This window comes from Rhinatrema bivittatum, chromosome 8 (assembly GCF_901001135.1).
Source record: "Rhinatrema bivittatum chromosome 8, aRhiBiv1.1, whole genome shotgun sequence".
Classification (NCBI taxonomy): domain Eukaryota; kingdom Metazoa; phylum Chordata; class Amphibia; order Gymnophiona; family Rhinatrematidae; genus Rhinatrema; species Rhinatrema bivittatum.
The window spans coordinates 133,927,747-133,949,089 of record NC_042622.1 but is presented as its reverse complement, the minus strand read 5'-3'; the positions used below and the strand labels follow the sequence as shown (position 1 = coordinate 133,949,089).

Here is a 21,343-nt window from a genome sequence, read left to right as displayed (position 1 = left end):
AAAACTTTCTGTCAAAGTTTCTAGAAACTTTTGACTGGCATCCTGAGCCTACTGAGCATGCCCAGCAAGCCATGATCCCTCAAGCCACAGGGGTCTCCCTTCAGTCTCATTTGTAGCAATGAGCGTTACCCAAAAATAAAATAATAAAACATGTCGGACCCAACTCCGCGGGGTGGCAGGTGGGTTTCATGAGAACTACATCCTGCTGTCCTGGGATAACACCTATTACAAGGTAAGGAATTTTGCTTTATCCCAGGACAAGCAGGATGCTAGTCCTCACATATGGGTGATTAGCAAGCTACAGGCTGAGTCATCTTTGTATTGGACTAACAGTGTACAACTTGTGCAACAGGCACAACAACTGGTGTACTGTTGGGAAAAATGAGGCAGCCTGAAATCATGAAAGGTTGGATGTGGAAGGAGTTGGGATCATACTGGAAACAAGTTCTTTAAGACAGATTGTCCATAGGCTGAATCTTGTCGTCCTTCCTTCTCGAGACAAGTAGTGAGCCGCAAAGGTGTGAAGAGAACTCCATGTTGCGGCTTTATATATGTCAGCTATTGGCACTGAATGATAGTGTGCTACTGAGGTTGACATTGCTCTTACTGAGCGAGCCTTTACTCGCCCCTGGAGAGGAAGGCCTGCTTTTTCATAACAAAACTGTATACAATCTGCAAGCCAATTAGATAGAGTTTGCTTGCCTACCGCTTTACCCGGTTTGTTTGGATCAAAAGAAACAAAGAGCTGGGTGGATTTCCTATGGGCCATAGTGCGATCTAAGTAATATGCAAGCACACGTTTACAGTCTAAGGTGTGTAAAGCCCTCTCTCCTTGGTGAAAGTGTGGTTTTGGGAAGAAAGTAGGCAAGATGATGGATTGATTCAAGTGGAATTCCGTAACTACCTTGGGAAGAAATTTTGGATGTGTACGGAGTACCACTCGATTATGTAGGAATTTTGTGTAGGTGAGTATGTAACCTATCATTAAAATCATCCATTGTACCTGAAGACTGGAGGATAGCTAATGTAACCCATATATTTAAAAAGGGCTCCAGGGGCAATCCGGGAAACTACAGACCGGTTAGCCTGACTTCAGTGCCAGGAAAAATAGTGGAAAGTGTTCTAAACATCAAAATCACAGAACATATAGAAAGACATGGTTTAATGGAACAAAGTCAGCATGGCTTTACCCAAGGCAAGTCTTGCTTCACAAATCTGCTTCACTTTTTTGAAGGAGTTAATAAACATGTTGATAAAGGTGAACCAGTAGATGTAGTATACTTGGATTTTCAGAAGGCGTTTGACAAGGTTTCTCATGAGAGGCTTCTAGGAAAAGTAAAAAGTCATGGGATAGATGGCAATGTCCTTTTGTGGATTGCAAACTGGATTGCAAACTGGCTAAAAGACAGGAAACAAAGAGTAGGATTAAATGGACAATTTTCTCAGTGGAAGTGAGTGGGCAGTGGAGTGCCTCAGGGATCTATATTGGGACCCTTACTTTTCAATATATTTATAAATGATCTGGAAAGAAATACGACGAGTGAGATAATCAGATTTGCAGATGATACAAAATTGTTCAGAGTAGTTAAATCACAAGCAGATTGTGATAAATTGCAGGAAGACCTTGTGAGACTGGAAAATTGGGCATCAAAATGGCAGATTAAATTTAATGTGAATAAGTGCAAGGTGATGCATATAGGGAAAAACAACCCATGCTATAGTTACACAATGTTAGGTTCCATATTAGGTGCTACTACCTGAGAAAGAGATCTAGGTGTCATAGTGGATAACACATTGAAATCGTTGGTTCAGTGTGCTGCGGCAGTCAAAAAAGCAAACAGAATGTTGGGAATTGTTAGAAAAGGAATGGTGAATAAAACGGAAAATGTCATAATGCCTTTGTATCGCTCCATGTTGAGACCGCACCTTGAATACTGTGTACAATTCTGGTCGCCGCATTTCAAAAAAGATATAATTGCGATGAAGAAGGTACAGAGAAGGGCTACCAAAATGATAAGGGGAATGGAACAGCTCCCCTATGAGGAAAGACTAAAGAGGTTAGGATTTTTCAGCTTGGAGAAGAGACGGCTGAGGGGGGATATGATAGAGGTGTTTAAAATCATGAGAGGTCTAGAACGGGTAGATGTGAATCGGTTATTTACTCTTTCGGATAATAGAAAGACTAAGGGGCACTCCATGAAGTTAGCATGTGGCACATTTAAAACTAATCGGAGAAAGTTCTTTTTTACTCAACGCACAATTAAACTCTGGAATTTGTTGCCAGAGGATGTGGTTAGTGCAGTTAGTATAGCTGTGTTTAAAAAAGGATTGGATAAGTTCTTGGGAGTAGTCCATTACCTGCTATTAATTAAGTTGACTTAGAAAATAGCCACTGCTATTACTAGCAACGGTAACATGGAATAGACTTAGTTTTTGGGTACTTGCCAGGTTCTTATGGCCTGGATTGGCCACTGTTGGAAACAGGATGCTGGGCTTGATGGACCCTTGGTCTGACCCAGTATGGCATGTTCTTATGTTCTTATGTTCCTGAAACATTTTTCTGCCTATGTTGTCCAAGAATCTATTGTCTTTATCTGGTGGTGTAGAAGAATGAGGCTTTATTCATTTGGATTTCTTTTGTGCTGACTCAACTACTACTGATTGATGAGGTAGTTGAGTCTTCTGGAAGCCTGGGATGTGTTGGACTAGATATGTGGCATCAGTCCTTTTATTTACTGGTGGTATGGTGCATGGGTGCTCCCATAACCTGGGTTTCAAATCAACATGTACTTCGTGAACTGGTATTGCTAACACTTCTTTAGGTGGGCCCACGAACTGCAACACTTCCAGGGTCTTTTGTCTGGTGTCCTCCTCAGATTCCAGCTGGAAGGGGATGGTGTCAGCCATATCCTTAATGAAATTTGAGAAGGATAGGTCCTCTGGAGGGGATTTTCTTCTTTCCTCTGGAGGAGAGGGTCCTGAGAGTACTTCCTCTGAAGAGGTATCAGTATTAGGATCATCCCAGGTATCAGGTGTATGTGGTCGAAGAGGTGTAGATGGTAATGGTACCGTTGGCATCAACTGTTTTTCTCTGGGTTTCGAGGGGAACAGTGGAGAAAATGGTGGACATGGTTGTGGGACTCCCGATGGGCCTGGGAGTGGCTTTGGCTTCGGTACTTCCTTTGCTATGTCCTCTTCCCTCTGTGCTGGCATCGGTAATTCTGGAGATTTCATCGGAATGACGTCAATAAGAGTATCCAGTTTTGCTAAAATCGGCGCAAAAAATGATACGTCCGGCATTGGCATCGACGGAATCGGTACTGGCATCGGTACTGGCATTGGTGTGGGCGCCGGTGATGATAGTGGAACAGGTATCGGCGATGGTGCTGGCCTTGATGGCGGAGTCGGTGCTGGCATCGGAGTCGGTGCTGGCATCGGAGGCACATCGATGTATCCATCCAGTTCCGCTCACATAGCTGGTGAGATCAGAGCAGCTATGGGGGGAGGCAGCAAAGGCGATACCAGTACCTCCAAAGGGGCCCTGTGGAGGTACAGTTCCCGGCACCGATATCGGTGGGGATCGCCATGGAGTGGAAGGCCTCGGCGCATCATTGTCTCTCCGAGGTTTCTTAGAAGCTGATTCGGGATCCATCGATGGAAAACCAGGTATCGGATTGGTCTCGGGATCATGAGGCCTCCGATGCCGATGCTTCTGCTTGTGCTCGATACCTGTTTCGATGACCGATGTCAATTTTATGGACGACCTTGAAGGGATTGGTGACGGCCGATCCCCCGCTTCGTCCGGTCTTTGTTTTTTTAAGGACAACCTTCCGTATCACTCCAGATGGAGACAACTGCGTGGATGTCGATGTTGAAGGCATTAACTGGAGATGGAATAGGTGCTCCATTTTCTCCATCCTTAGTCTTCTGCCTTTCGGCGTCATCTTGGTGCATTTACTCAGGGTTGTAAAGTTTGACCTACCATCTTCTCAACCCAATATGCGTCTATTCCGCTCCAGGCACAGTTTCACATGAACTTCCTGGAGCTTGTAGCCATGAGTTATGCCCTTATGCCTTTCAGTACTGCCTCTGCAACAAATCTTTGTGCATACAGACAGACAGCATAGGGACAATGTGCTTTTCCAACACACAAGCACCCCTAACCTCTTAGCTGCTCTGCTAGGAAGCTCTGCAGCTCTACCCTTGGCCCTTGCTCGCTCCATGCATCCTCGGGTCACTTATCTGACAGACTTACTGAACGCACTAACAGACTTTCTCCATATAGGTTTCCATCCTCTTGAATGGTCTCGGACTACATGTGTAGCGAGAGAAATCTCTAGCGCCGAGGTCAAACTAACTTGCCCTCTGCGGCCGATTCGAATCAACTTGGTCTTCTGCCTTTCGGCGTCATCTTGGTGCATTTACTCAGGGTTGTAAAGTTTGACCTACCATCTTCTCAACCCAATATGCGTCTATTCCGCTCCAGGCACAGTTTCACATGAACTTCCTGGAGCTTGTAGCCATGAGTTATGCCCTTATGCCTTTCAGTACTGCCTCTGCAACAAATCTTTGTGCATACAGACAGACAGCATAGGGACAATGTGCTTTTCCAACACACAAGCACCCCTAACCTCTTAGCTGCTCTGCTAGGAAGCTCTGCAGCTCTACCCTTGGCCCTTGCTCGCTCCATGCATCCTCGGGTCACTTATCTGACAGACTTACTGAACGCACTAACAGACTTTCTCCATATAGGTTTCCATCCTCTTGAATGGTCTCGGACTACATGTGTAGCGAGAGAAATCTCTAGCGCCGAGGTCAACCTAACTTGCCCTCTGCGGCAGATACGGCTCCGCGCGTATCTGCTAAAAACCTGGATCGGCGCGCGCAAGGCTATCGATTTTGTATAGCCGGCGCGCGCCGAGCCGCGCAGCCTACCCCCGTTCCTTCCGAGGCCGCTCCGAAATCGGAGCGGCCTCGGAGGGAACTTCCTTTTGCCCTCCCCTCACCTTCCCCTCCCTTCCCCTACCTAACCCACCCACCCGGCCCTGTCTAAGCCCCCCCCTTACCTTTGTCGAGAGATTTACGCCTCCCAGAGGGAGGCGTAAATCCCCGCGCGTCAGCGGGCCTCCTACACGCCGGGACGCGACCTGGGGGCGGGTCCGGAGGGCGCGGCCATGCCCCCGGGCCCGCCCCCGGAACGCTCCCGACACGCCCCGAAAACCCTGCGCGGTTCGGCCCCGCCCCGACACGCCCCCCCCCGACACACCCCCTCCGAAAACCCCGGGACTTACGCGAGTCCCGGGGCTCTGCGCGCGCCGGTAGGCCTATGTAAAATAGGCTTACCGGCGCGCAGGGCCCTGCTCGCCTAAATCCGCCCGGTTTTTGGCGGATTTAGGCGAGCAGGGCTCTGAAAATCCGCCCCTAAGTGTGGGTCCGTAATGGACATGGTACGGCAACAAATCGGGCATTTTTTAAAACCTGTAGCCATTTTGAGAGTCGGGCAGCCATCGACGACTTTCAGGCTAGAATTAAACGGTTGCAGAACCGACAGAAAAAATGGAAAGACTTACCGTGATGGTAAAAAAGGGAGACCCCTACGGTGTCGAAAGTTTTTCTGAGTTTTTATCAACTTTTTTGTATGGTGAAAATTCACCACACAGGACTCCTAGAACCGCAAGGCTAACGGCTTCGCAGAAAAAAGAAGACTGAAGGGAGACCCCTGTGGCTCGAGGGATCATGGCATGCTGGACATGCTCAGTAGGCTCAGGATGCCAGTCAAAAGTTTCTAGAAACTTTGACAGAAAGTTTTCCGGAATAGGGCTCTGTCAGTGATGTCATCCATTTGTGAGAACTAGCATCCTGCTTGTCCTGGGATAAAGTATTTTTTCACTCAGTGCACAATTAAACCATGGAATCTGTTGCCAGAGGATATGCTGAAAGTAGTTAGCATATCTCAGTTTAAAAAGGGTTTAGACAAGTTCCTGGAAGAAAACACCATAAATCATTATTAGTCTTGTAGACTTGGGAAAGCCTGGTTATGAGCAAGAAGGATAAGAAAATTATTATTTACCTGCTAATTTTCGTTCCTGTAGTACCATGGATCAGTCCAGACCGTGGGTTATGTCCCCATTCCAGCAGATGGAGTCAGCCAAAGCTTTGAGGGGGCGTCACCATAAGTACTACTACCCCCTCTGCAGGAGTTCAGTATCGAGTATATCAAAGCCCGAGTAAACAAACAAACCCCCGTATTGGATCAAGTTTAAAGTGAACGGCAGCAAACAGCCGCACAACCAAAGAATGAACTGTAACCCTCCCACCAACGGGTAGGAGGACATGAATACAGCGTGCCAACCCCAAAAGGGACTGCGAAATACAGTGAGAACTGAGAAATCGTGAAAAACAGGAATGATCACTATCGCCCCATAGAAGACAGCTGAGCAGGATTACAACCCAAAAGTGGTGGGCGTCTGGACTGATCCATGGTACTACAGGAACGAAAATTAGCAGGTAAATAATAATTTTCTTTTCCCTGTACGTACCTGGATCAGTCCAGACCGTGGGATGTACCCAAGCTTCCCTAAACCGGGTGGGGTCCTGCGAGGCCTGCTTGGAGAACCTGCTCGCCAAAATGCCCAGAGACAGAAGAGGCGAGGTGTAGACGATAGTGTCTCGAGAACGTATGTAGCGACTTCCAGGCGGCCGCACGACAGATTTCCTGTGGGGAGACCGAACGAGTCTCCGCCCAGGAAGCCGCCTGCGAACGCGTAGAATGCGCCATGATGCCGGGCGGGGGAGTCCGCCCCGCCCCAATGTAAGAAGCGGCAATGCTGGCTTTCAGCCATCGGGCCACGGTCGTCTTTGAGGCCTGGGAACCCTTCCGAGGACCGGACCAAAGTACGAAGAGATGGTCGAAAGTCCGGAACTCATTCGTAGCCTCCAGATAAATACGCAGAGTGCGCTTGACATCCAGAAGTCGGAGAGCCCTTGGTTCAGACGACGAGAAAGACGGCAGTTCCACCGTCTGATTCACATGGAACGCAGACACCACCTTCGGAAGGAAGGAGGGAACAGTGCGGAGCGAAACTCCGGAGTCAGAGAAGCGGAGATAGGGTTCTCTACACGACAGGGCCTGCAGTTCCGAGATGCGTCGAGCGGAGCAAATGGCCACCAGAAACACTGTCTTGAGAGTGAGGTCCTTAATCGTCGCGTTGCGCAATGGTTCAAACGGAGGTTCCGACATAGAGCGGAGCACGAGGTTAAGACTCCAAGCGGGACAAGGTTCCCGGACCGGAGGTCGCAAGTGCTTGACACCCTTGAGGAAACGCATAATATCCGGGTGCTGAAGCAGGGAGCCCCCGTCGCGCAGGAGCGACCCAAGGGCGGCCACCTGAACTCGCAGTGAATTATAGGCGAGCCCCTTGTCTACCCCCGCTTGTAGAAACTGAAGGATCTGAGGAACCGAAGCCTTTGTGGGTCTCGTGTTCTGGTCGGTGCACCACAGTTCGAAAACCTTCCAGACCCGACCATAGGTCGCCGACGTCGAAGTCTTCTTGGAACGCAAGAGCGTTGACACTACCGCCTCCTGGTAACCTCGGCGGCGGAGACGTTGCCTCTCAAAAGCCAGGCCGCAAGACAGAAGAGTTCTGCCAGGTCGAAAAATACCGGGCCCTGATGCAGGAGGCGAGGGGGATGTCCCAGGCGGATGGGGCCGTCGATCACCAGTTGGAGAAGGTCCGCAAACCAGGGTCTCCGTGGCCATTCTGGTGCGACGAAGATCACGAGTCCCCGATGAGCTTCTATTCTGCGGAGTAGTCTTCCCACCAGAGGCCATGGCGGAAACGCATAGAGAAGAAGATGGTCCGGCCACGGGAGCACCAGGGCATCCACACCCTCTGCTCCTCGCTCTCTTCGACGACTGAAGAAACGGGGAGCCTTTGCGTTTTGCGCGGACGCCATTAGATCCATGTGGGGAGTTCCCCACCGGCGAACAAGCAGCTGCATCGCCTCGTCGGACAGGGACCATTCCCCGGGGTCCAGGCGCTGGCGACTGAGGAAATCCGCCTGGACGTTGTCCCCGCCCGCGATGCGCGAGGCCGCCAGACGGACCAGATGTCGTTCCGCCCACTGCATCAGCATGGCTGCTTCGAGCGCGACCTGTGGACTGCGAGTGCTGCCCTGCCGGTTGATGTAGGCCACCGTGGTCGCGTTGTCCGATAGGACCCGAACCTCCCGATTCCGTAGGAGTGGTAGAAAGTGGCGCAAAGCTAGTCTGACCGCCCTGGTCTCCAGACGATTGATGGACCACTTCGTCTCCTCCGTGGACCACGTCCCCTGCGCAGAGCTGCGTTCGCAGACCGCCCCCCAGCCTACGAGACTGGCATCGGTGGTGACCACCACCCAATGTGGGAGATCGAGGGACACGCCGCGAGCCAGATTCTCCGGATCCATCCACCAGCAGAAGCTGTTCCTGGCCACCTGTGGAAGGGGAAGGAGCACCTGGTAGTCCTGCGAGAGAGGTTTCCAGCGGGATAGAAGCGCCCTTTGGAGGGGCCGGAGGTGAGCGAACGTCCACGGGACCATGTCGATGGTGGAGCCCATCACCCCCAGGAGCTGCAGGTAGTCCCATGAGGTGGGAACTGGTAACGCAGAGAACCGCTGTATGTGTTCCCGCAAGGCGAGCGCCTTGTCCTGTCGTAGAAAGACCGCGCTCAGACGAGTGTCGAAAGTCGCCCCCAAAAAATCCAAGCGCTGTGAGGGTACGAGGGAACTCTTGGAGAAGTTCACTACCCATCCCAGGGACTGCAGGAACTGTATTACCCTGGACACCGCCGCCTGACCAAGTGTGAAAGATTTCGCTCGAATGAGCCAATCGTCCAGGTAAGGATGAACCAGAATACCCTCCTTCCGAAGGGCGGCCGCCACGAGCACCACGATCTTGGTGAAGGTGCGCGGTGCCGTCGCCAATCCGAACGGGAGCGCTACAAACTGGAACTGTTGGTCCAGAATCTTGAACCGGAGAAGCCGATGATGCTCCCGACGGATGGGGATATGAAGGTAGGCCTCCGTCAGGTCCAAGGAGGCCAGGAACTCCCCCCGAAGCACTGCCGCAATCACCGAGCGCAGTGTTTCTATCCGGAATCGGACCACCCGGAGGGATTTGTTGACTTCCGTCAAGTCCAGGATGGGTCTGTGGGAGCCGTCCTTCTTTGGAAACACGAAGTAGATGGAATAATGGCCCAAGCCCACCTCTCCGGAGGGCACGGGCACAATGGCTCCTATCTCCCGAAGACGGTCCAGTGTCGACTGCACCGCCCTTCGCTTGGAGGCTGAGCCACATGGGGAGAAGATGAACCTTCCCTGCGGGGCGCGGACAAATTCCCAACGCGTAGCCGTGTTCTATGGTATCCAGGACCCACTGGTCCGAAGTGATCCGCGCCCACTCCTCGTAGAAGAACGCCAGCCGCCCTCCAATCCTGGGGACGATGGAGTGGGCGAGCCGAACATCATTGGGAGGACTTAGGAGAGGGCTGCCCTGATCCGGAGGCGGGACGCGCGGGCCTGCGCCCACGAAAGGAGCGCGACCAGGGCTGTGACCTGGTGGCGGAGGACCTGGGGGCCGCCGGCCTGTAATTCCTGTAGCGCCGTTGCGCCCTGGCCCTGGTTCGTGAAGATGAGAACGCCCTGGAGGGCCGGTACCTGTCCTCCGGCAGACGATGGACCGCGTTCTCCCCCAGGGACTTGATGAGCTGGTCCAAGTCCACCCCGAACAGGAACTTACCCCTGAAAGGCAGGGACCCCAGGCTCGACTTGGAGGACGTATCCGCCGCTACCGAGACCATTGATCGAGCCAGGACCCGAAACAGGTCGTAGGAGGCATCAGCCCCATACGCCACCGCAGCTTCCAGCCGATCCGCCTGGGCGGCCTCTCCGGCCGGCAGAACCTGAGAGGTGAGAAGCTGTTGCACCCAGAGGAGGCTCGCCCTCTGCGCTAGTGAGCTGCACATCAGCGCCCGCATCCCGTAAGGCTGCGCCACCCGTGACAGGTATGGTTGTCCTCTTCGTGACTGCCAACACCGCGGGGTCCACTTTCGGTACCTTGATGAGATCCAGATAATCCTCCGGCAGCGGATACAGTTTTCCCATAGCACAACTGACCTTGAGGGAAGCCTCGGGAGCGTCCCATTCCCTAGTGAGGAGCTGCAGGAACGACTCGTGGATGGGGAACGCCCGAGCCCTCGGACGAAGGGCTGCCAGCACCGGGTCACCTTTCTTAGTCGAAGTGACGACAGCGGGCGCTACGGGAGCTGGTGGATCCGGCGGTGGATCGAGGTCTAACTCCTGGATGATTTGCGGGATAAGCTCCTCCAGCTCTTCCCGCTGGAAGAGACGCAGCGGGCGCGGGTCGTCCCACTCTGCCGAGGAGTCCCCTTGCGCCAAATCCACCAGGTCCGGCCCCGGGGACGCTGGGCCCGGCCCCCCGCCTCCGACTCCCACGGGAAGCCGGCTGCGGGCGGGAGGCTGGGGGCCCCCACTCCCGCCGGGACGGGGGGGGCCTGAGGGGGAGACGAGGGCCACGGGACCTTAGCGGGGGGCGGACCCGCGGGGGCGTCCAGGCCCTGTAGATATGCAGTGTGCATCAGCGGTATAAATTCCGGGGAAAGCCCCGGCCTACCCGAGGGGGCCCCGGTGGGGGGGACCCCGTGGAACCCGTGTCCACCAGATCCGGTTCCGGCAACAAGCTCGGGGGGGAACCCTTGGGGGAATCCCTGTCCTCCCGCGCTGCCTGAGTCCCCTCAGGGCGCAGGGAATGCAATATGGCCGCCGTTCCCGCCAAGAATGGGGGAGGGGCCGGCCCGCACCGCCCGGGCAAACCTGCCAAAAAGGAAAAATCGTCCCGGGACCGCGACGTGCCTTCCCCCCTGGGGAGGCACCGAGCGCAGATCCCTTCGCGCGAAATGCGCGATCCCGGGTCGCCGCAGGCCGAACAACGCAACGGCCGCGGCATCGGGAGCGCTGGCGAAAACGGAGCAGGCAGGCAAAAAAAAAAAATTCAGAAAGCCTCGGGGGGGCCGAGAGGAGAAACGCCGGTGCGGGGGGGCCCGATCGGCCTGCACTGCCCGCCGGCTGAAAAACGGCGCCACGGGGGGGCCTTCCTGGCCTCACAACCCGCCGAAGAAGAGCTCCCTGCTCCCTGCTGCAGCCCACGAGGCCGCGGAGGGGCCTTCCTGGCCTCACAACCCGCCGAAGAAGAGCTCCCTGCTCCCTGCTGCAGCCCACGAGGAGCCGGCAAGATGGCCGCGGGAGAGGGAGAAAACGGTGGGAGGCCGGTTCCACCGGCCGCCGCGTCCAAATAAGCTGCAAAAGAAAAATACAGCAAAAACCAATACAACTTACCCCGGTGAACAACAACAGCCTAGTCGCCGGGAAAGGAGAGAGAGAGACAGCACCAAAAGGAAGCCACGCCTCTCCAATTAAACCAATTAACTTTTTTTTTTTTTTTTTTTTTAAAGAACAAACTTGATCCAAAACAACTAAATATAATAGACAGAGAAGAAAAACCCAATCAAGGGAACAATGGTTACAGGTAATCGGGAGCAAGCCCAGATTCCCCTACTCGCATCTGCTGGAGTCAGAAGATACTGAACTCCTGCAGAGGGGGTAGTAGTACTTATGGTGACGCCCCCTCAAAGCTTTGGCTGACTCCATCTGCTGGAATGGGGACATAACCCACGGTCTGGACTGATCCAGGTACGTACAGGGAATGTATCTATTCTTTGGGATCCTGCTGGGTAGTTGTGACCTGGATTGGACATTGTTAAAGACAGGATGCTAGGCTTGATAGATCTTTGGTCTGACCCAGTAAGGCATTTCTGATGTTTTTATGCTATTTGAAAGCCCAAGCATACTTCTAGCCACAGCAAAGAGGACAAGTTTCATCCAAAGAAATTCAGCCAGGTAACTACTTACTTATCCAGCTGCATCCTTTCGAAAAGTCTCCTCTTAATGTATTTATTTATTTATCACTAGCGGTACCCGGCCACGCATTGCAGTGGCAGAGTCAGGTTCTTTATCCTCCCTCCCCCTTCCCCTTGCTCATTCACCTCAGTCACTCATCCTCCTCCCCCTTGGTCACTCACCCCCCCCCTTCCCTCCCCTGTCCCCACTCCAACTCTCTCCCCTCACACTAACCTTTCCCCTCATTCTCCCTCCCCTGACACTCACCTCCCCCCTCATTCTCCCTCCCCTCACTGTCACCTCCCCCCACCTACTGCCTACCCTTCAGATCAGAAAACCTTTGTCTTTCTATTTCTGTGGGAACCCCCCACCCCAAACCCCCCCCCCCACCAATCCCAACCCTTTAAATCAAATAATAACCCCCCACCCTCCTGCCCCCTCCCAAGACCTGGGAAATTAAAATTGTTGGTGTTACATGTGGTCTGTCCCTGGGCGTCTGTGCGCATTATGTAGCCAAATAGGGGAGTGCCTAACCAAATTTGAACTTCCAAATTTGTTTTGTGGTCTGGGGAGGGCTATTTTGGTGCGTTCCCGAGATCGTGCAAGTTTAGTGTATGTATTTGTGTGTGAACCTCCCCCTTCCCCCAAAAAACAACCCTATGAGAAAAGTTGTCTTAAACTAACCACCCCACACTCTCCTGCCCCTCCCCCCCAGCCCTGCGAAAAACAGTAGCCCATCCCCCTGCCCCCCCAGAGTTGCTGAATGAATGAAACCTGCCCCCCCTCGTGACCCCTCCCCAAGATGTTCGCAATAAATTCATTACCAACCCCCACCCTCCAGACCCCCCGAGACCTGATAAAAATGTCAGTCGGTGGAGCGGGCGCTCAGGAGCGGTCCGGGAGCGATGTATTGGCGTTGGTCCATCAGCTGCGAGCACTGAAACGGATTCAGACGGCCCTTTGCCCTTACTATGTCAGTGGGGTGGAGCAATGGCAGTGGTAGGTCCTCTGACATAGTAAGGGCAAAGGTCCGCCGGCTGCCAGTCCTAAAAATGGCGCCGAGGGCCCTCGCCCTTACTATGTCACATGGGCTACTGCCACCATTGGTGTCCCCGAGTGGCATAGTAAGGGAAAGGGCCGTCGGCGCCATGTTGATTGCTGGCAGCCGACGGCCGTAGTGCAGGAGATGTGTCCCGGACCGGTCCTGGCCCCCCGCTGGAGCCTCCCGGACTTCTGTCAGGTTTTGTGTGTGTTGTGAGGGCCTGGGAAGTAAATAAATTTGGCATGTGTGTGGGAGGTGTGAGGAGGGTGGTTTTGTGTGTGTTGGGAGGCTGTGGGAAGTAAATCAATTTGGCATGTGTGTGGGGGGTGTGAGGAAGGTTGTGGGTGTATTTTATCTGTAAAGGAAATAGTTATCTTCAGGCAAAAAAAGTGCACGAATGTGTTAAAATGGAAGTGAAATGTGGACCTGGACTGGCGAAATGATTAGTGTAGCGTGTGTTAGTGTAAGGTGTAACAGATGGCGCTTACGTCCAGCAGATGTCGCTGTTTTCTCGAAACAATTTTTAAACCTATTTTACCTGTCACAGGTGTGGCACATCTGTAATGTAAGTACAGAAGAACCTTCCTGTATGCGAAATGAAGGTTGTGTCCACATTTGAACACAATCGGTTCAGTGGTTTCTGAGATTAGCGATTTTGTCCAAACTATTTAATATTTTTATTTATATAGATTACTTAATTTTTTATATAGTGCCCTAAATAGGATGCTTTCCAATAAAAATAGCAACAAAATGAGACAAATGTACTACACTTTTCCCATACACACAAAAAATGCATTGTATGGTACAGAGTAAATAATATTAAATACAAGAACAAAACAACTGAAAGAATAGGAAACTGGACTAAACCTGACTGAAAAATGAGTTTGACAGATTATAACCAAGGAAATAGCCCCTTGAACATCAGGAAGGTAGAAGGGTACTAGGAAAGAGAAAGCCCAAAAGCAAAAGGAAGCCCACTTAGTATGAAGGATACAAAGACGATTATGTGATCTGGAACAGAGAGAGGGATAGAGTACAGAGGAACAAGACTACAGAGAGATTTAAAGATGAACAAAGTTTTAAATAGTACTCAAATCTTCATCTGGAATTATTATGATAAGCAGAAGAGCAGAACAGCAAATGAATAATGCAAATTTTAAAGGAAATATTTCCCAAATGGAATGTTAACTCCTTAACAGATTTTAACTTACTGTAGTGACATCTGCAAAGAACTGGCCACTGTCTCCAATACCAGCAACTGAATACAAAGGTGCACTGGAAGCTAGAGCTCCACTCACAATGTCTGGATACTTTAGTCTCATGTAGGCACTCAAAAGCCCTCCATAACTGAGAACAGAAAGAAAAGTTTAATTTCTTAAACTAGATCTTACAAGACAGGCTTCAAAAGAAAACATCATTTGTATCATTCATTTAGAAGAAGTATAGCAATTTAAAACAATAAGACTACTGGGTACTGATGTTTGGTTTTTTTTTACTTAAAACATACTACTGGTAAGATAATTCCCAATGTAAAAATGAAAATGGGTATTGAATAATTAAATTCCTGTTCTTTACCTTGACTGCAGTAGCTGTAACAAGCACTATCATGCCAAAAAAAGCAACCAAAAATGTATTTATCTGACAAATATTTTTGTGCCTTGATACCACCAACACCCTTGCCCTAATAATCTAAGATAGAATGGTTGAAAAAGCAAGGCTAAGTGTACAGTGAATAGTTTGGGAAGAATCAATTGGAATCTGATGAAGCCACAGGGGAAATTTCCACACAGCTGGGGATTTGATTTAATCTCTGCCTACTAGCCAGAGCTCAAAGGAAATACCTGCAGTCTGTACTAGCAGTTCAAGTCACAGAAAATAATTATACAATATTATCTTGTTCTCATTTTTCAAGGTACTAGATGGGAAACATAAGGAACCTGTAGCTGCATTATCTAAAATATGATAAGTTGTTATTTCATAGCAGAACATGAAAATAGCAAATGTTGCTTACCTGTAACAGGTGTTCTTACAGGACAGCAGGATGTTAGTCCTCACATATGGGTGACATCACGGGATGGAGCCCTGTACGGAAAACTTTTCTGTCAAAGTTTCTATAAAGCTTTGATTGACATTGGCACACTGAGTGCACTGAGCATGCTCAGCCTGCAATTATCCCTGTGACCACAGGTGTCTCCCTCAGTCTCGTCTTATAGCAAAAAGCGCAAGCGAAACTAAAATATATAAATATACAGACCCAACTCCGCGGGGTGGGTTTCGTGAGGACTAACATCCTGCTGTCCTGTGAGAACACCTGTTACAGGTAAGCAACATTTGCTTTTTCACAGGACAAGTAGGATGGTAGTCCTCACATATGGATGAGTACCAAGCTGAGGATGCCCAAGAGTGCACCAAATGCACCCAAGACGCGCAAAAGGTGCAATGATGGGGGTGGAATTTGGAACAGAGGGCATCCTGAAACCCTTAACGGGTTGGTGGAAGGATGTTGGGTAGTTAAACCGAAAAGAATAGGAATAGATGGACTGGCCAAACATGGAGCATGCCGGCTAGTTGTATCTAAGCAATAATGGCTGCGAAGGTATGGCGAGAGCTCCAGGTCGCGCCTGATAAATATGTACAAGCAGCACCGGCCGAAGGTAAGCTATGGAGGCTGGGATGGACGGAACAGAGTCTGTTGTAGTGAAATGCCTGCTTGTTGGTAGGAAAAAGAGATACAGACCGTCAATTAGGAGGAATAGGTCTGTTTGCCCACTGGAACTCGCAGTTTGGCTCTTGCCACAGAAGGAAAGAGTTAGGTGGAATTCCTATGGAGTGGAAAAACCCTCTCGCTTTGGTGAGAGAGAGGTCTTGGGAAAGTGGGCAGAGTATATTCTGAGTAAGGTGAGATGTTGCATCTCACCTTATCCTTCTTAAGGTAGACGTTGCGTCTACCTTAAGAAGGATATGAAGTCAAAAACGTAAAACCACTCGGTCTCGGAGGAACACAGGGTCGGGTGAGTATGTAACAAGGTGTGTAACTCACTGACCCTGTTGGTAGAAGTGATGTCCATGAAGGAAAGAGTTCCCCATGGCAGACTGTTAAGTGAGAGGAATGGAAAGGCTCGAACGGAGAACGTATGAGTCTTGTAAACACGAATTACATGTCCCATTCCATGACTAGTGAAAACAGAGGTGGCTTGATCATAATCCATGGTAAGCTAACTCAGAAGGGGTTGACCATTAAACGGGTATCCCCACTCCCAAGTGGTATGCCAATTGGAACCGAGGTGTACCCAAGTGAAGGATGTCTGGGGAGCAGAATCCGAGGGAGTAAGAAAAAAGAGTGGTGTAGAAAAAAGAAAAAGGGTAAAACCCTTTTGTAAGCGTCATGTGGTAAATCATGCCATTTTGAATGGTAGGATTTGGGTGTGGAAGGGTTTTTGTGACGCTACCAGTACCTGAGAACATCAGTGAGTCTATGATATGAGACTGACTTGTGAGAAGGCGAATTGGTTACTGGTGTGATAGACCGAAAAGTATGGGAAGAATACTGGTCTCGGCCAAGACGTGGGTCTGAGGAACAATGAACCCATCCCGTTTCAGCATTAGAAGAGTGCTGGCTATGAGAGGCAGCGGAAGAGACACATATAAGAGGGTCTTGATGGAACAAAGGCGCCTATGGGAACGCATTGGAAACATGTGTAGGAAGGAGAATCCGTGCACCATATGATTCGAATCGGCCGCAGAGGGCAAGTTAGGTTGACCTCGGCGCTAGAGATTTCTCTCGCTACACATGTAGTCCGAGACCATTCAAGAGGATGGAAACCTATATGGAGAAAGTCTGTTAGTGCGTTCAGTAAGTCTGTCAGATAAGTGACCCGAGGATGCATGGAGCGAGCAAGGGCCAAGGGTAGAGCTGCAGAGCTTCCTAGCAGAGCAGCTAAGAGGTTAGGGGTGCTTGTGTGTTGGAAAAGCACATTGTCCCTATGCTGTCTGTCTGTATGCACAAAGATTTGTTGCAGAGGCAGTACTGAAAGGCATAAGGGCATAACTCATGGCTACAAGCTCCAGGAAGTTCATGTGAAACTGTGCCTGGAGCGGAATAGACGCATATTGGGTTGAGAAGATGGTAGGTCAAACTTTACAACCCTGAGTAAATGCGAGCATTAGCAGGAGCAGACTAGGTTTTGGTTCTAGATCTGTAATATGGATGAGGGACGAAAGCGGTTGAACAGCTTAGACCCACTCATAATGAAATTTCACTGAACCTAACCCATAGCAATTTTGGATCTATGAGGAAAGTGCATAGTGAAAAAACCCCATGGCCCAACAATGAAAGAATTGAGGAGCTGAAGTTATGGAATATGCACGCACGGACATATAGGAATTTGTTAGAATGTCTGCGCGGTTGCTGGACAGGAAGGTCGTTGTGCCATAAATCCCTTATAGAACACTTCTGGACACACTTGTGTCCACTTGTGTCCAGAAGTGTTCTATAAGGGATTTATGGCAGTGACAACAATCCCAGTTATTAGATTTATAGTGAGTCATGAAGAAGTTAGAGCTCCTTGCTTGGATTGACTGTGGTTATGCAGCTGTCCATGCAAGGAAAAGCGTGAATGATGTTGTACTCCGTAGAGAAACAGCAGTCACCGATAGTGATTTAATGAAATACCCCAGTTGCCGAAGCTGGTGCAACCGGCAGAGCTTGGGATTGTAATATTGTTGACTCACCATGAAGCACATAGAAAGATTAGAGGCAATCTACTTACTGCGACATGGAAGCATGGTGACGAGAGATACCATTTTACCTGTGCCTTCTGAAGAAAGTTGGTATTTCTGAGGTCCAGGATGGGCGGAGAGTAACTACTTTCTGTTGAAAGAAAGAATAGTGAAATTAAAACTCCCCAACCCCCCTCTCCCTCCTGCATTTTGTAGCATCCGGGGGAGTGTACCGTGAATCTTGGTACAGAGTGAGGTGGCCGCTCTGACATCCAGCAAGTTGAGAGACCCGGAGGTGTCCAACTGGCAGGGCTGATGTAACCTGGATATCATGTAACCTCCCAAGGGAGCATGAGCGGTAAAGTCTTACCCGCATTTCTGTGTGCTGTACAAGAAAACGTCGAGACCTGTCGCCAGGTTTCGAAGTGGACTTGCACTTGAGGCAGTATTTGCTGGATCTCGTGTTTAGCAGATCAGCGAATCCATCTGGAACTTCGGTCCTGAATTAGGAACCAGAAGCCAGAGTATTAATCAGTACAGGGTCCCGTTGCTGACAACGGGAGGATGTCCTGATGCAATCCCAAATAAATGGTAGAGAGGTTCTCTTGGTATGGTGTCTGACATAGCTGGCAATAGCTATATGTGACACTAATATGGTTCTTGGAAGACAGACGCCCTAGAACCTTTCGAACCATGTGGCTCGAATTAGAGAACAGATCTCAATGGGAATGCCACTGAAGTGGGATTAGAGTACTTACCATCGGATCGCCGAAGGACGAGCCGGTGAAGATTGATGGCTCAGTGGATTTCAGGAGTCATCGAGGGGTAGCCTGTCGGACGTAACGTCCGTCTCAACTCTGAAACCTGGTATGGTAGCGCAGGTATAGAGGAGACAGGCTGAGCATGGCTGGCGCTACCACAGTAATTTGTGGAGGGCCACAATCCTTCACCGATGTCAGTGGGACACGTCTCAGGTACAGGGGAACCATTATGACTCGTGAACCCGGCCCTCATTGCAGCGGCTCAATGTGTCGTGACGCCAGTCCAGAATTCTTCAGAACTCGTTCTGATGTTTCTGGAGCACCAAGGACTGCCAGCACTGTGCAGAACAGTGGCGATGGCAGTGGTGATGTTGCTCGGCCCGGGCATTCTCCAGCACCGAGAAGGATAGCACCGAGGTGCTGGATGGCATAGGTGGCGGACAGTCACCGTACCGGTGACAATGAGTGCCATGGTGCTCGGCCCGGTCTTTCCCCAGCGCCGAGGTGGATGCCCTCGCTGTCTTGGATGGCGAGGGCATCCACGTCTGCACTGCTCCTGGCACTATGTAGTGTCGTAGGCTAATACAGGGCTTTAAGAAGAACCCAAAGCATGGAGCACTGTGTTTAGGCGAGGGCATTACGTCGAGGTGCTATGTCGGTATTGACGGTGTCGATGATGGCCGAAGCGGCCTCGAGGGCATCGTCAAAAATATATATATGAAAAACGTCGATGACCCGGGCAGAGCAAGGAAAACAGTGACGAAAGCACTGATGGCATCGGCATAGGTATCTATGGAAACGATGTGGCAACGAGAAACTGAAAAACATCATTGGCATCGGAAAAAATGATGCCAGCACCGCATCGATAGGAATATCGAAGACATCAATGGAAATGATGTGGGCATTGACAGCATCGATGTATGGCGGCAGGTGCCGACGGCATCGGTGGCATGGCCACAGGCATTGACGGCATGGCCACGGGCATCGACGGCATTGATGGGATTGACTTGGGCACCAATGGCGTCGATGGCATTGATGGTACCAGCATGGGTATCAACAGCACCGACATGGGCACCGATGGAATCGACATTGGCATCGATGCCACCGATGGAATCAACATTGGCATCGATGCCATCGATGGTATCGACCCGGGAATCGATACCACCGATGGAATCGACCCAGGCATCGACCTAGGCATCGATGCCACCGATGGAATCAACCTGGGCATCGATGGAATCAACCTGGGCATCGATGACATTGATAAAATAAACAATGGCATCGATGGAAATGACCCTGGCATCGATGGAAGTGCCCTGGGCGACAATGGCATCAACCCGTGTATCGATGGCACCGACGACTCAAGGGTGTGCATCGATGGCATCCATCTGAGCAATGATGGCATCAATGAAACCCAGGGAAAAATCAGTGCCATGGATGAAAACATGGATGGCACTGATAGAATCAATGCAGGGAATGATGGCATCAATGTACCCCGGGGGAGGGGTACCGATGGCATCGAAGAATGCAGTATGGTCTGGAAGGGGGTACCGACAGTAGCGATGGGGGCAGACTGTGCGAGGCTACTGAGGAATCGAAGGACCTGGATTCGACAGAGGCCCTGGCGGCAACGGAAACCGTGGAAGTCCCTGTCCCACTAGCGCTAATAACCAGGCAGAGTGTCACCGAGGGACACTCGTAGGCTATGTGGCTAACTATGAAAACATAGGGAGAGGGAAGGCCGCAGTCAGTTGGCAGGCCAGGGAGGTGACAGGAACCGACCGAAAAACAGGGCATAGTACTCACCAAGCGTCGAATAAATGTACGCGAAGGGAGACCCGTGCAGGGAAAAAGTGTTTGTGAAGTAAAAGTTTAAGTGTTTCCGTGAGGAAAAAGTATTAGAATTTTTCACAGAGCTCCTAACCACTATGCTTACTGCAGAGCGGAAAAAAGAAGACTGAGGGAGACACCTGTGGTCACAGGGATAATTGCAGGCTGAGCATGCTCAGTGCACTCAGTGTGCCAGTGTCAGTCAAAGCTTTATAGAAACTTTGACAGAAAAGTTTTCCGTACAGGGCTCCGTCCTGTGATGTCACCCATATGTGACGACTACCATCCTACTTGTCCTGTGAGAAATACATTTACGATATATTTTCAGCAATTTATTCTGAAAGTATTTCTTGTATAGGCAGCTAAGAAATTGCAAAAAGCTTGGGAATTCCTGTTTAAAGAAATTATTCTCTGCAAACTATGTTACATTTATGCATAATTTTTTGTAAACAAAATTCATACCAAAGTGGTTTACAGTAAAAATGCAATAAATAAAATAGGTATACAATATAATACAAAAAGTGCATAATAATAATATAATGCATTAAAAAATACATTGCTATAAAACACAAAATATACAGGAATATGTTTTGTGATACAGGGTTGTAAAAATGTATGCATGGGTCTTACAAGATCGCATGAGGAATCTGCAAGCTGAATCTAGATTCTTGGAGGTACATAAACAAAATATCTATAATGTTAATAGGGAAAAATTGAATGCAGGCAGTTAGGAAATGAGGCCTGCTAAAATGCTGGGAGCTGAAAGGAGTGATACCATTGCGACATGATGTTTGTGATAATTGTTTTTATATATTTAAAGATGTAGCCCGCCCTTGTGTATTCATCACCAAGAGGGTGTCATTCTTGAGGCTGCTGAGGACAGGCACAATTCACTACAGTCCCAAACAGGGAAAAAGCAGAGCTTCAGGACCCTTAGGGTTAGGACAGACAGTCGCACCCATTTCCAAAAAAGTATACTCCACTCCAGCTTTAGCTGTTCCAACAAATATGGTTTTACTTGAAGTTCAACTTCTTCAAT

The 21,343-nt window shown here is 50.1% G+C and overlaps 1 protein-coding gene across 8 annotated transcripts in view; it reads right to left on the bottom strand.

Annotated features, from left to right (window-relative positions):
- DPP7 (dipeptidyl peptidase 7) overlaps window positions 1–21,343 on the bottom strand; it is a 213,262-nt gene that overhangs the window by 141,724 nt on the left and 50,195 nt on the right. For all 8 annotated transcript variants that reach the window (XR_003858160.1, XR_003858161.1, XM_029612202.1 and 5 more), the window contains one exon: window positions 14,209–14,344. Coding sequence is in view for 6 of the 8 variants with exons in the window: in XM_029612202.1 (XP_029468062.1) it covers window positions 14,209–14,344 (136 nt within the window). In the remaining 2 variants the exon portion in view is untranslated. The remainder of the gene's footprint in view (window positions 1–14,208; window positions 14,345–21,343) is intronic.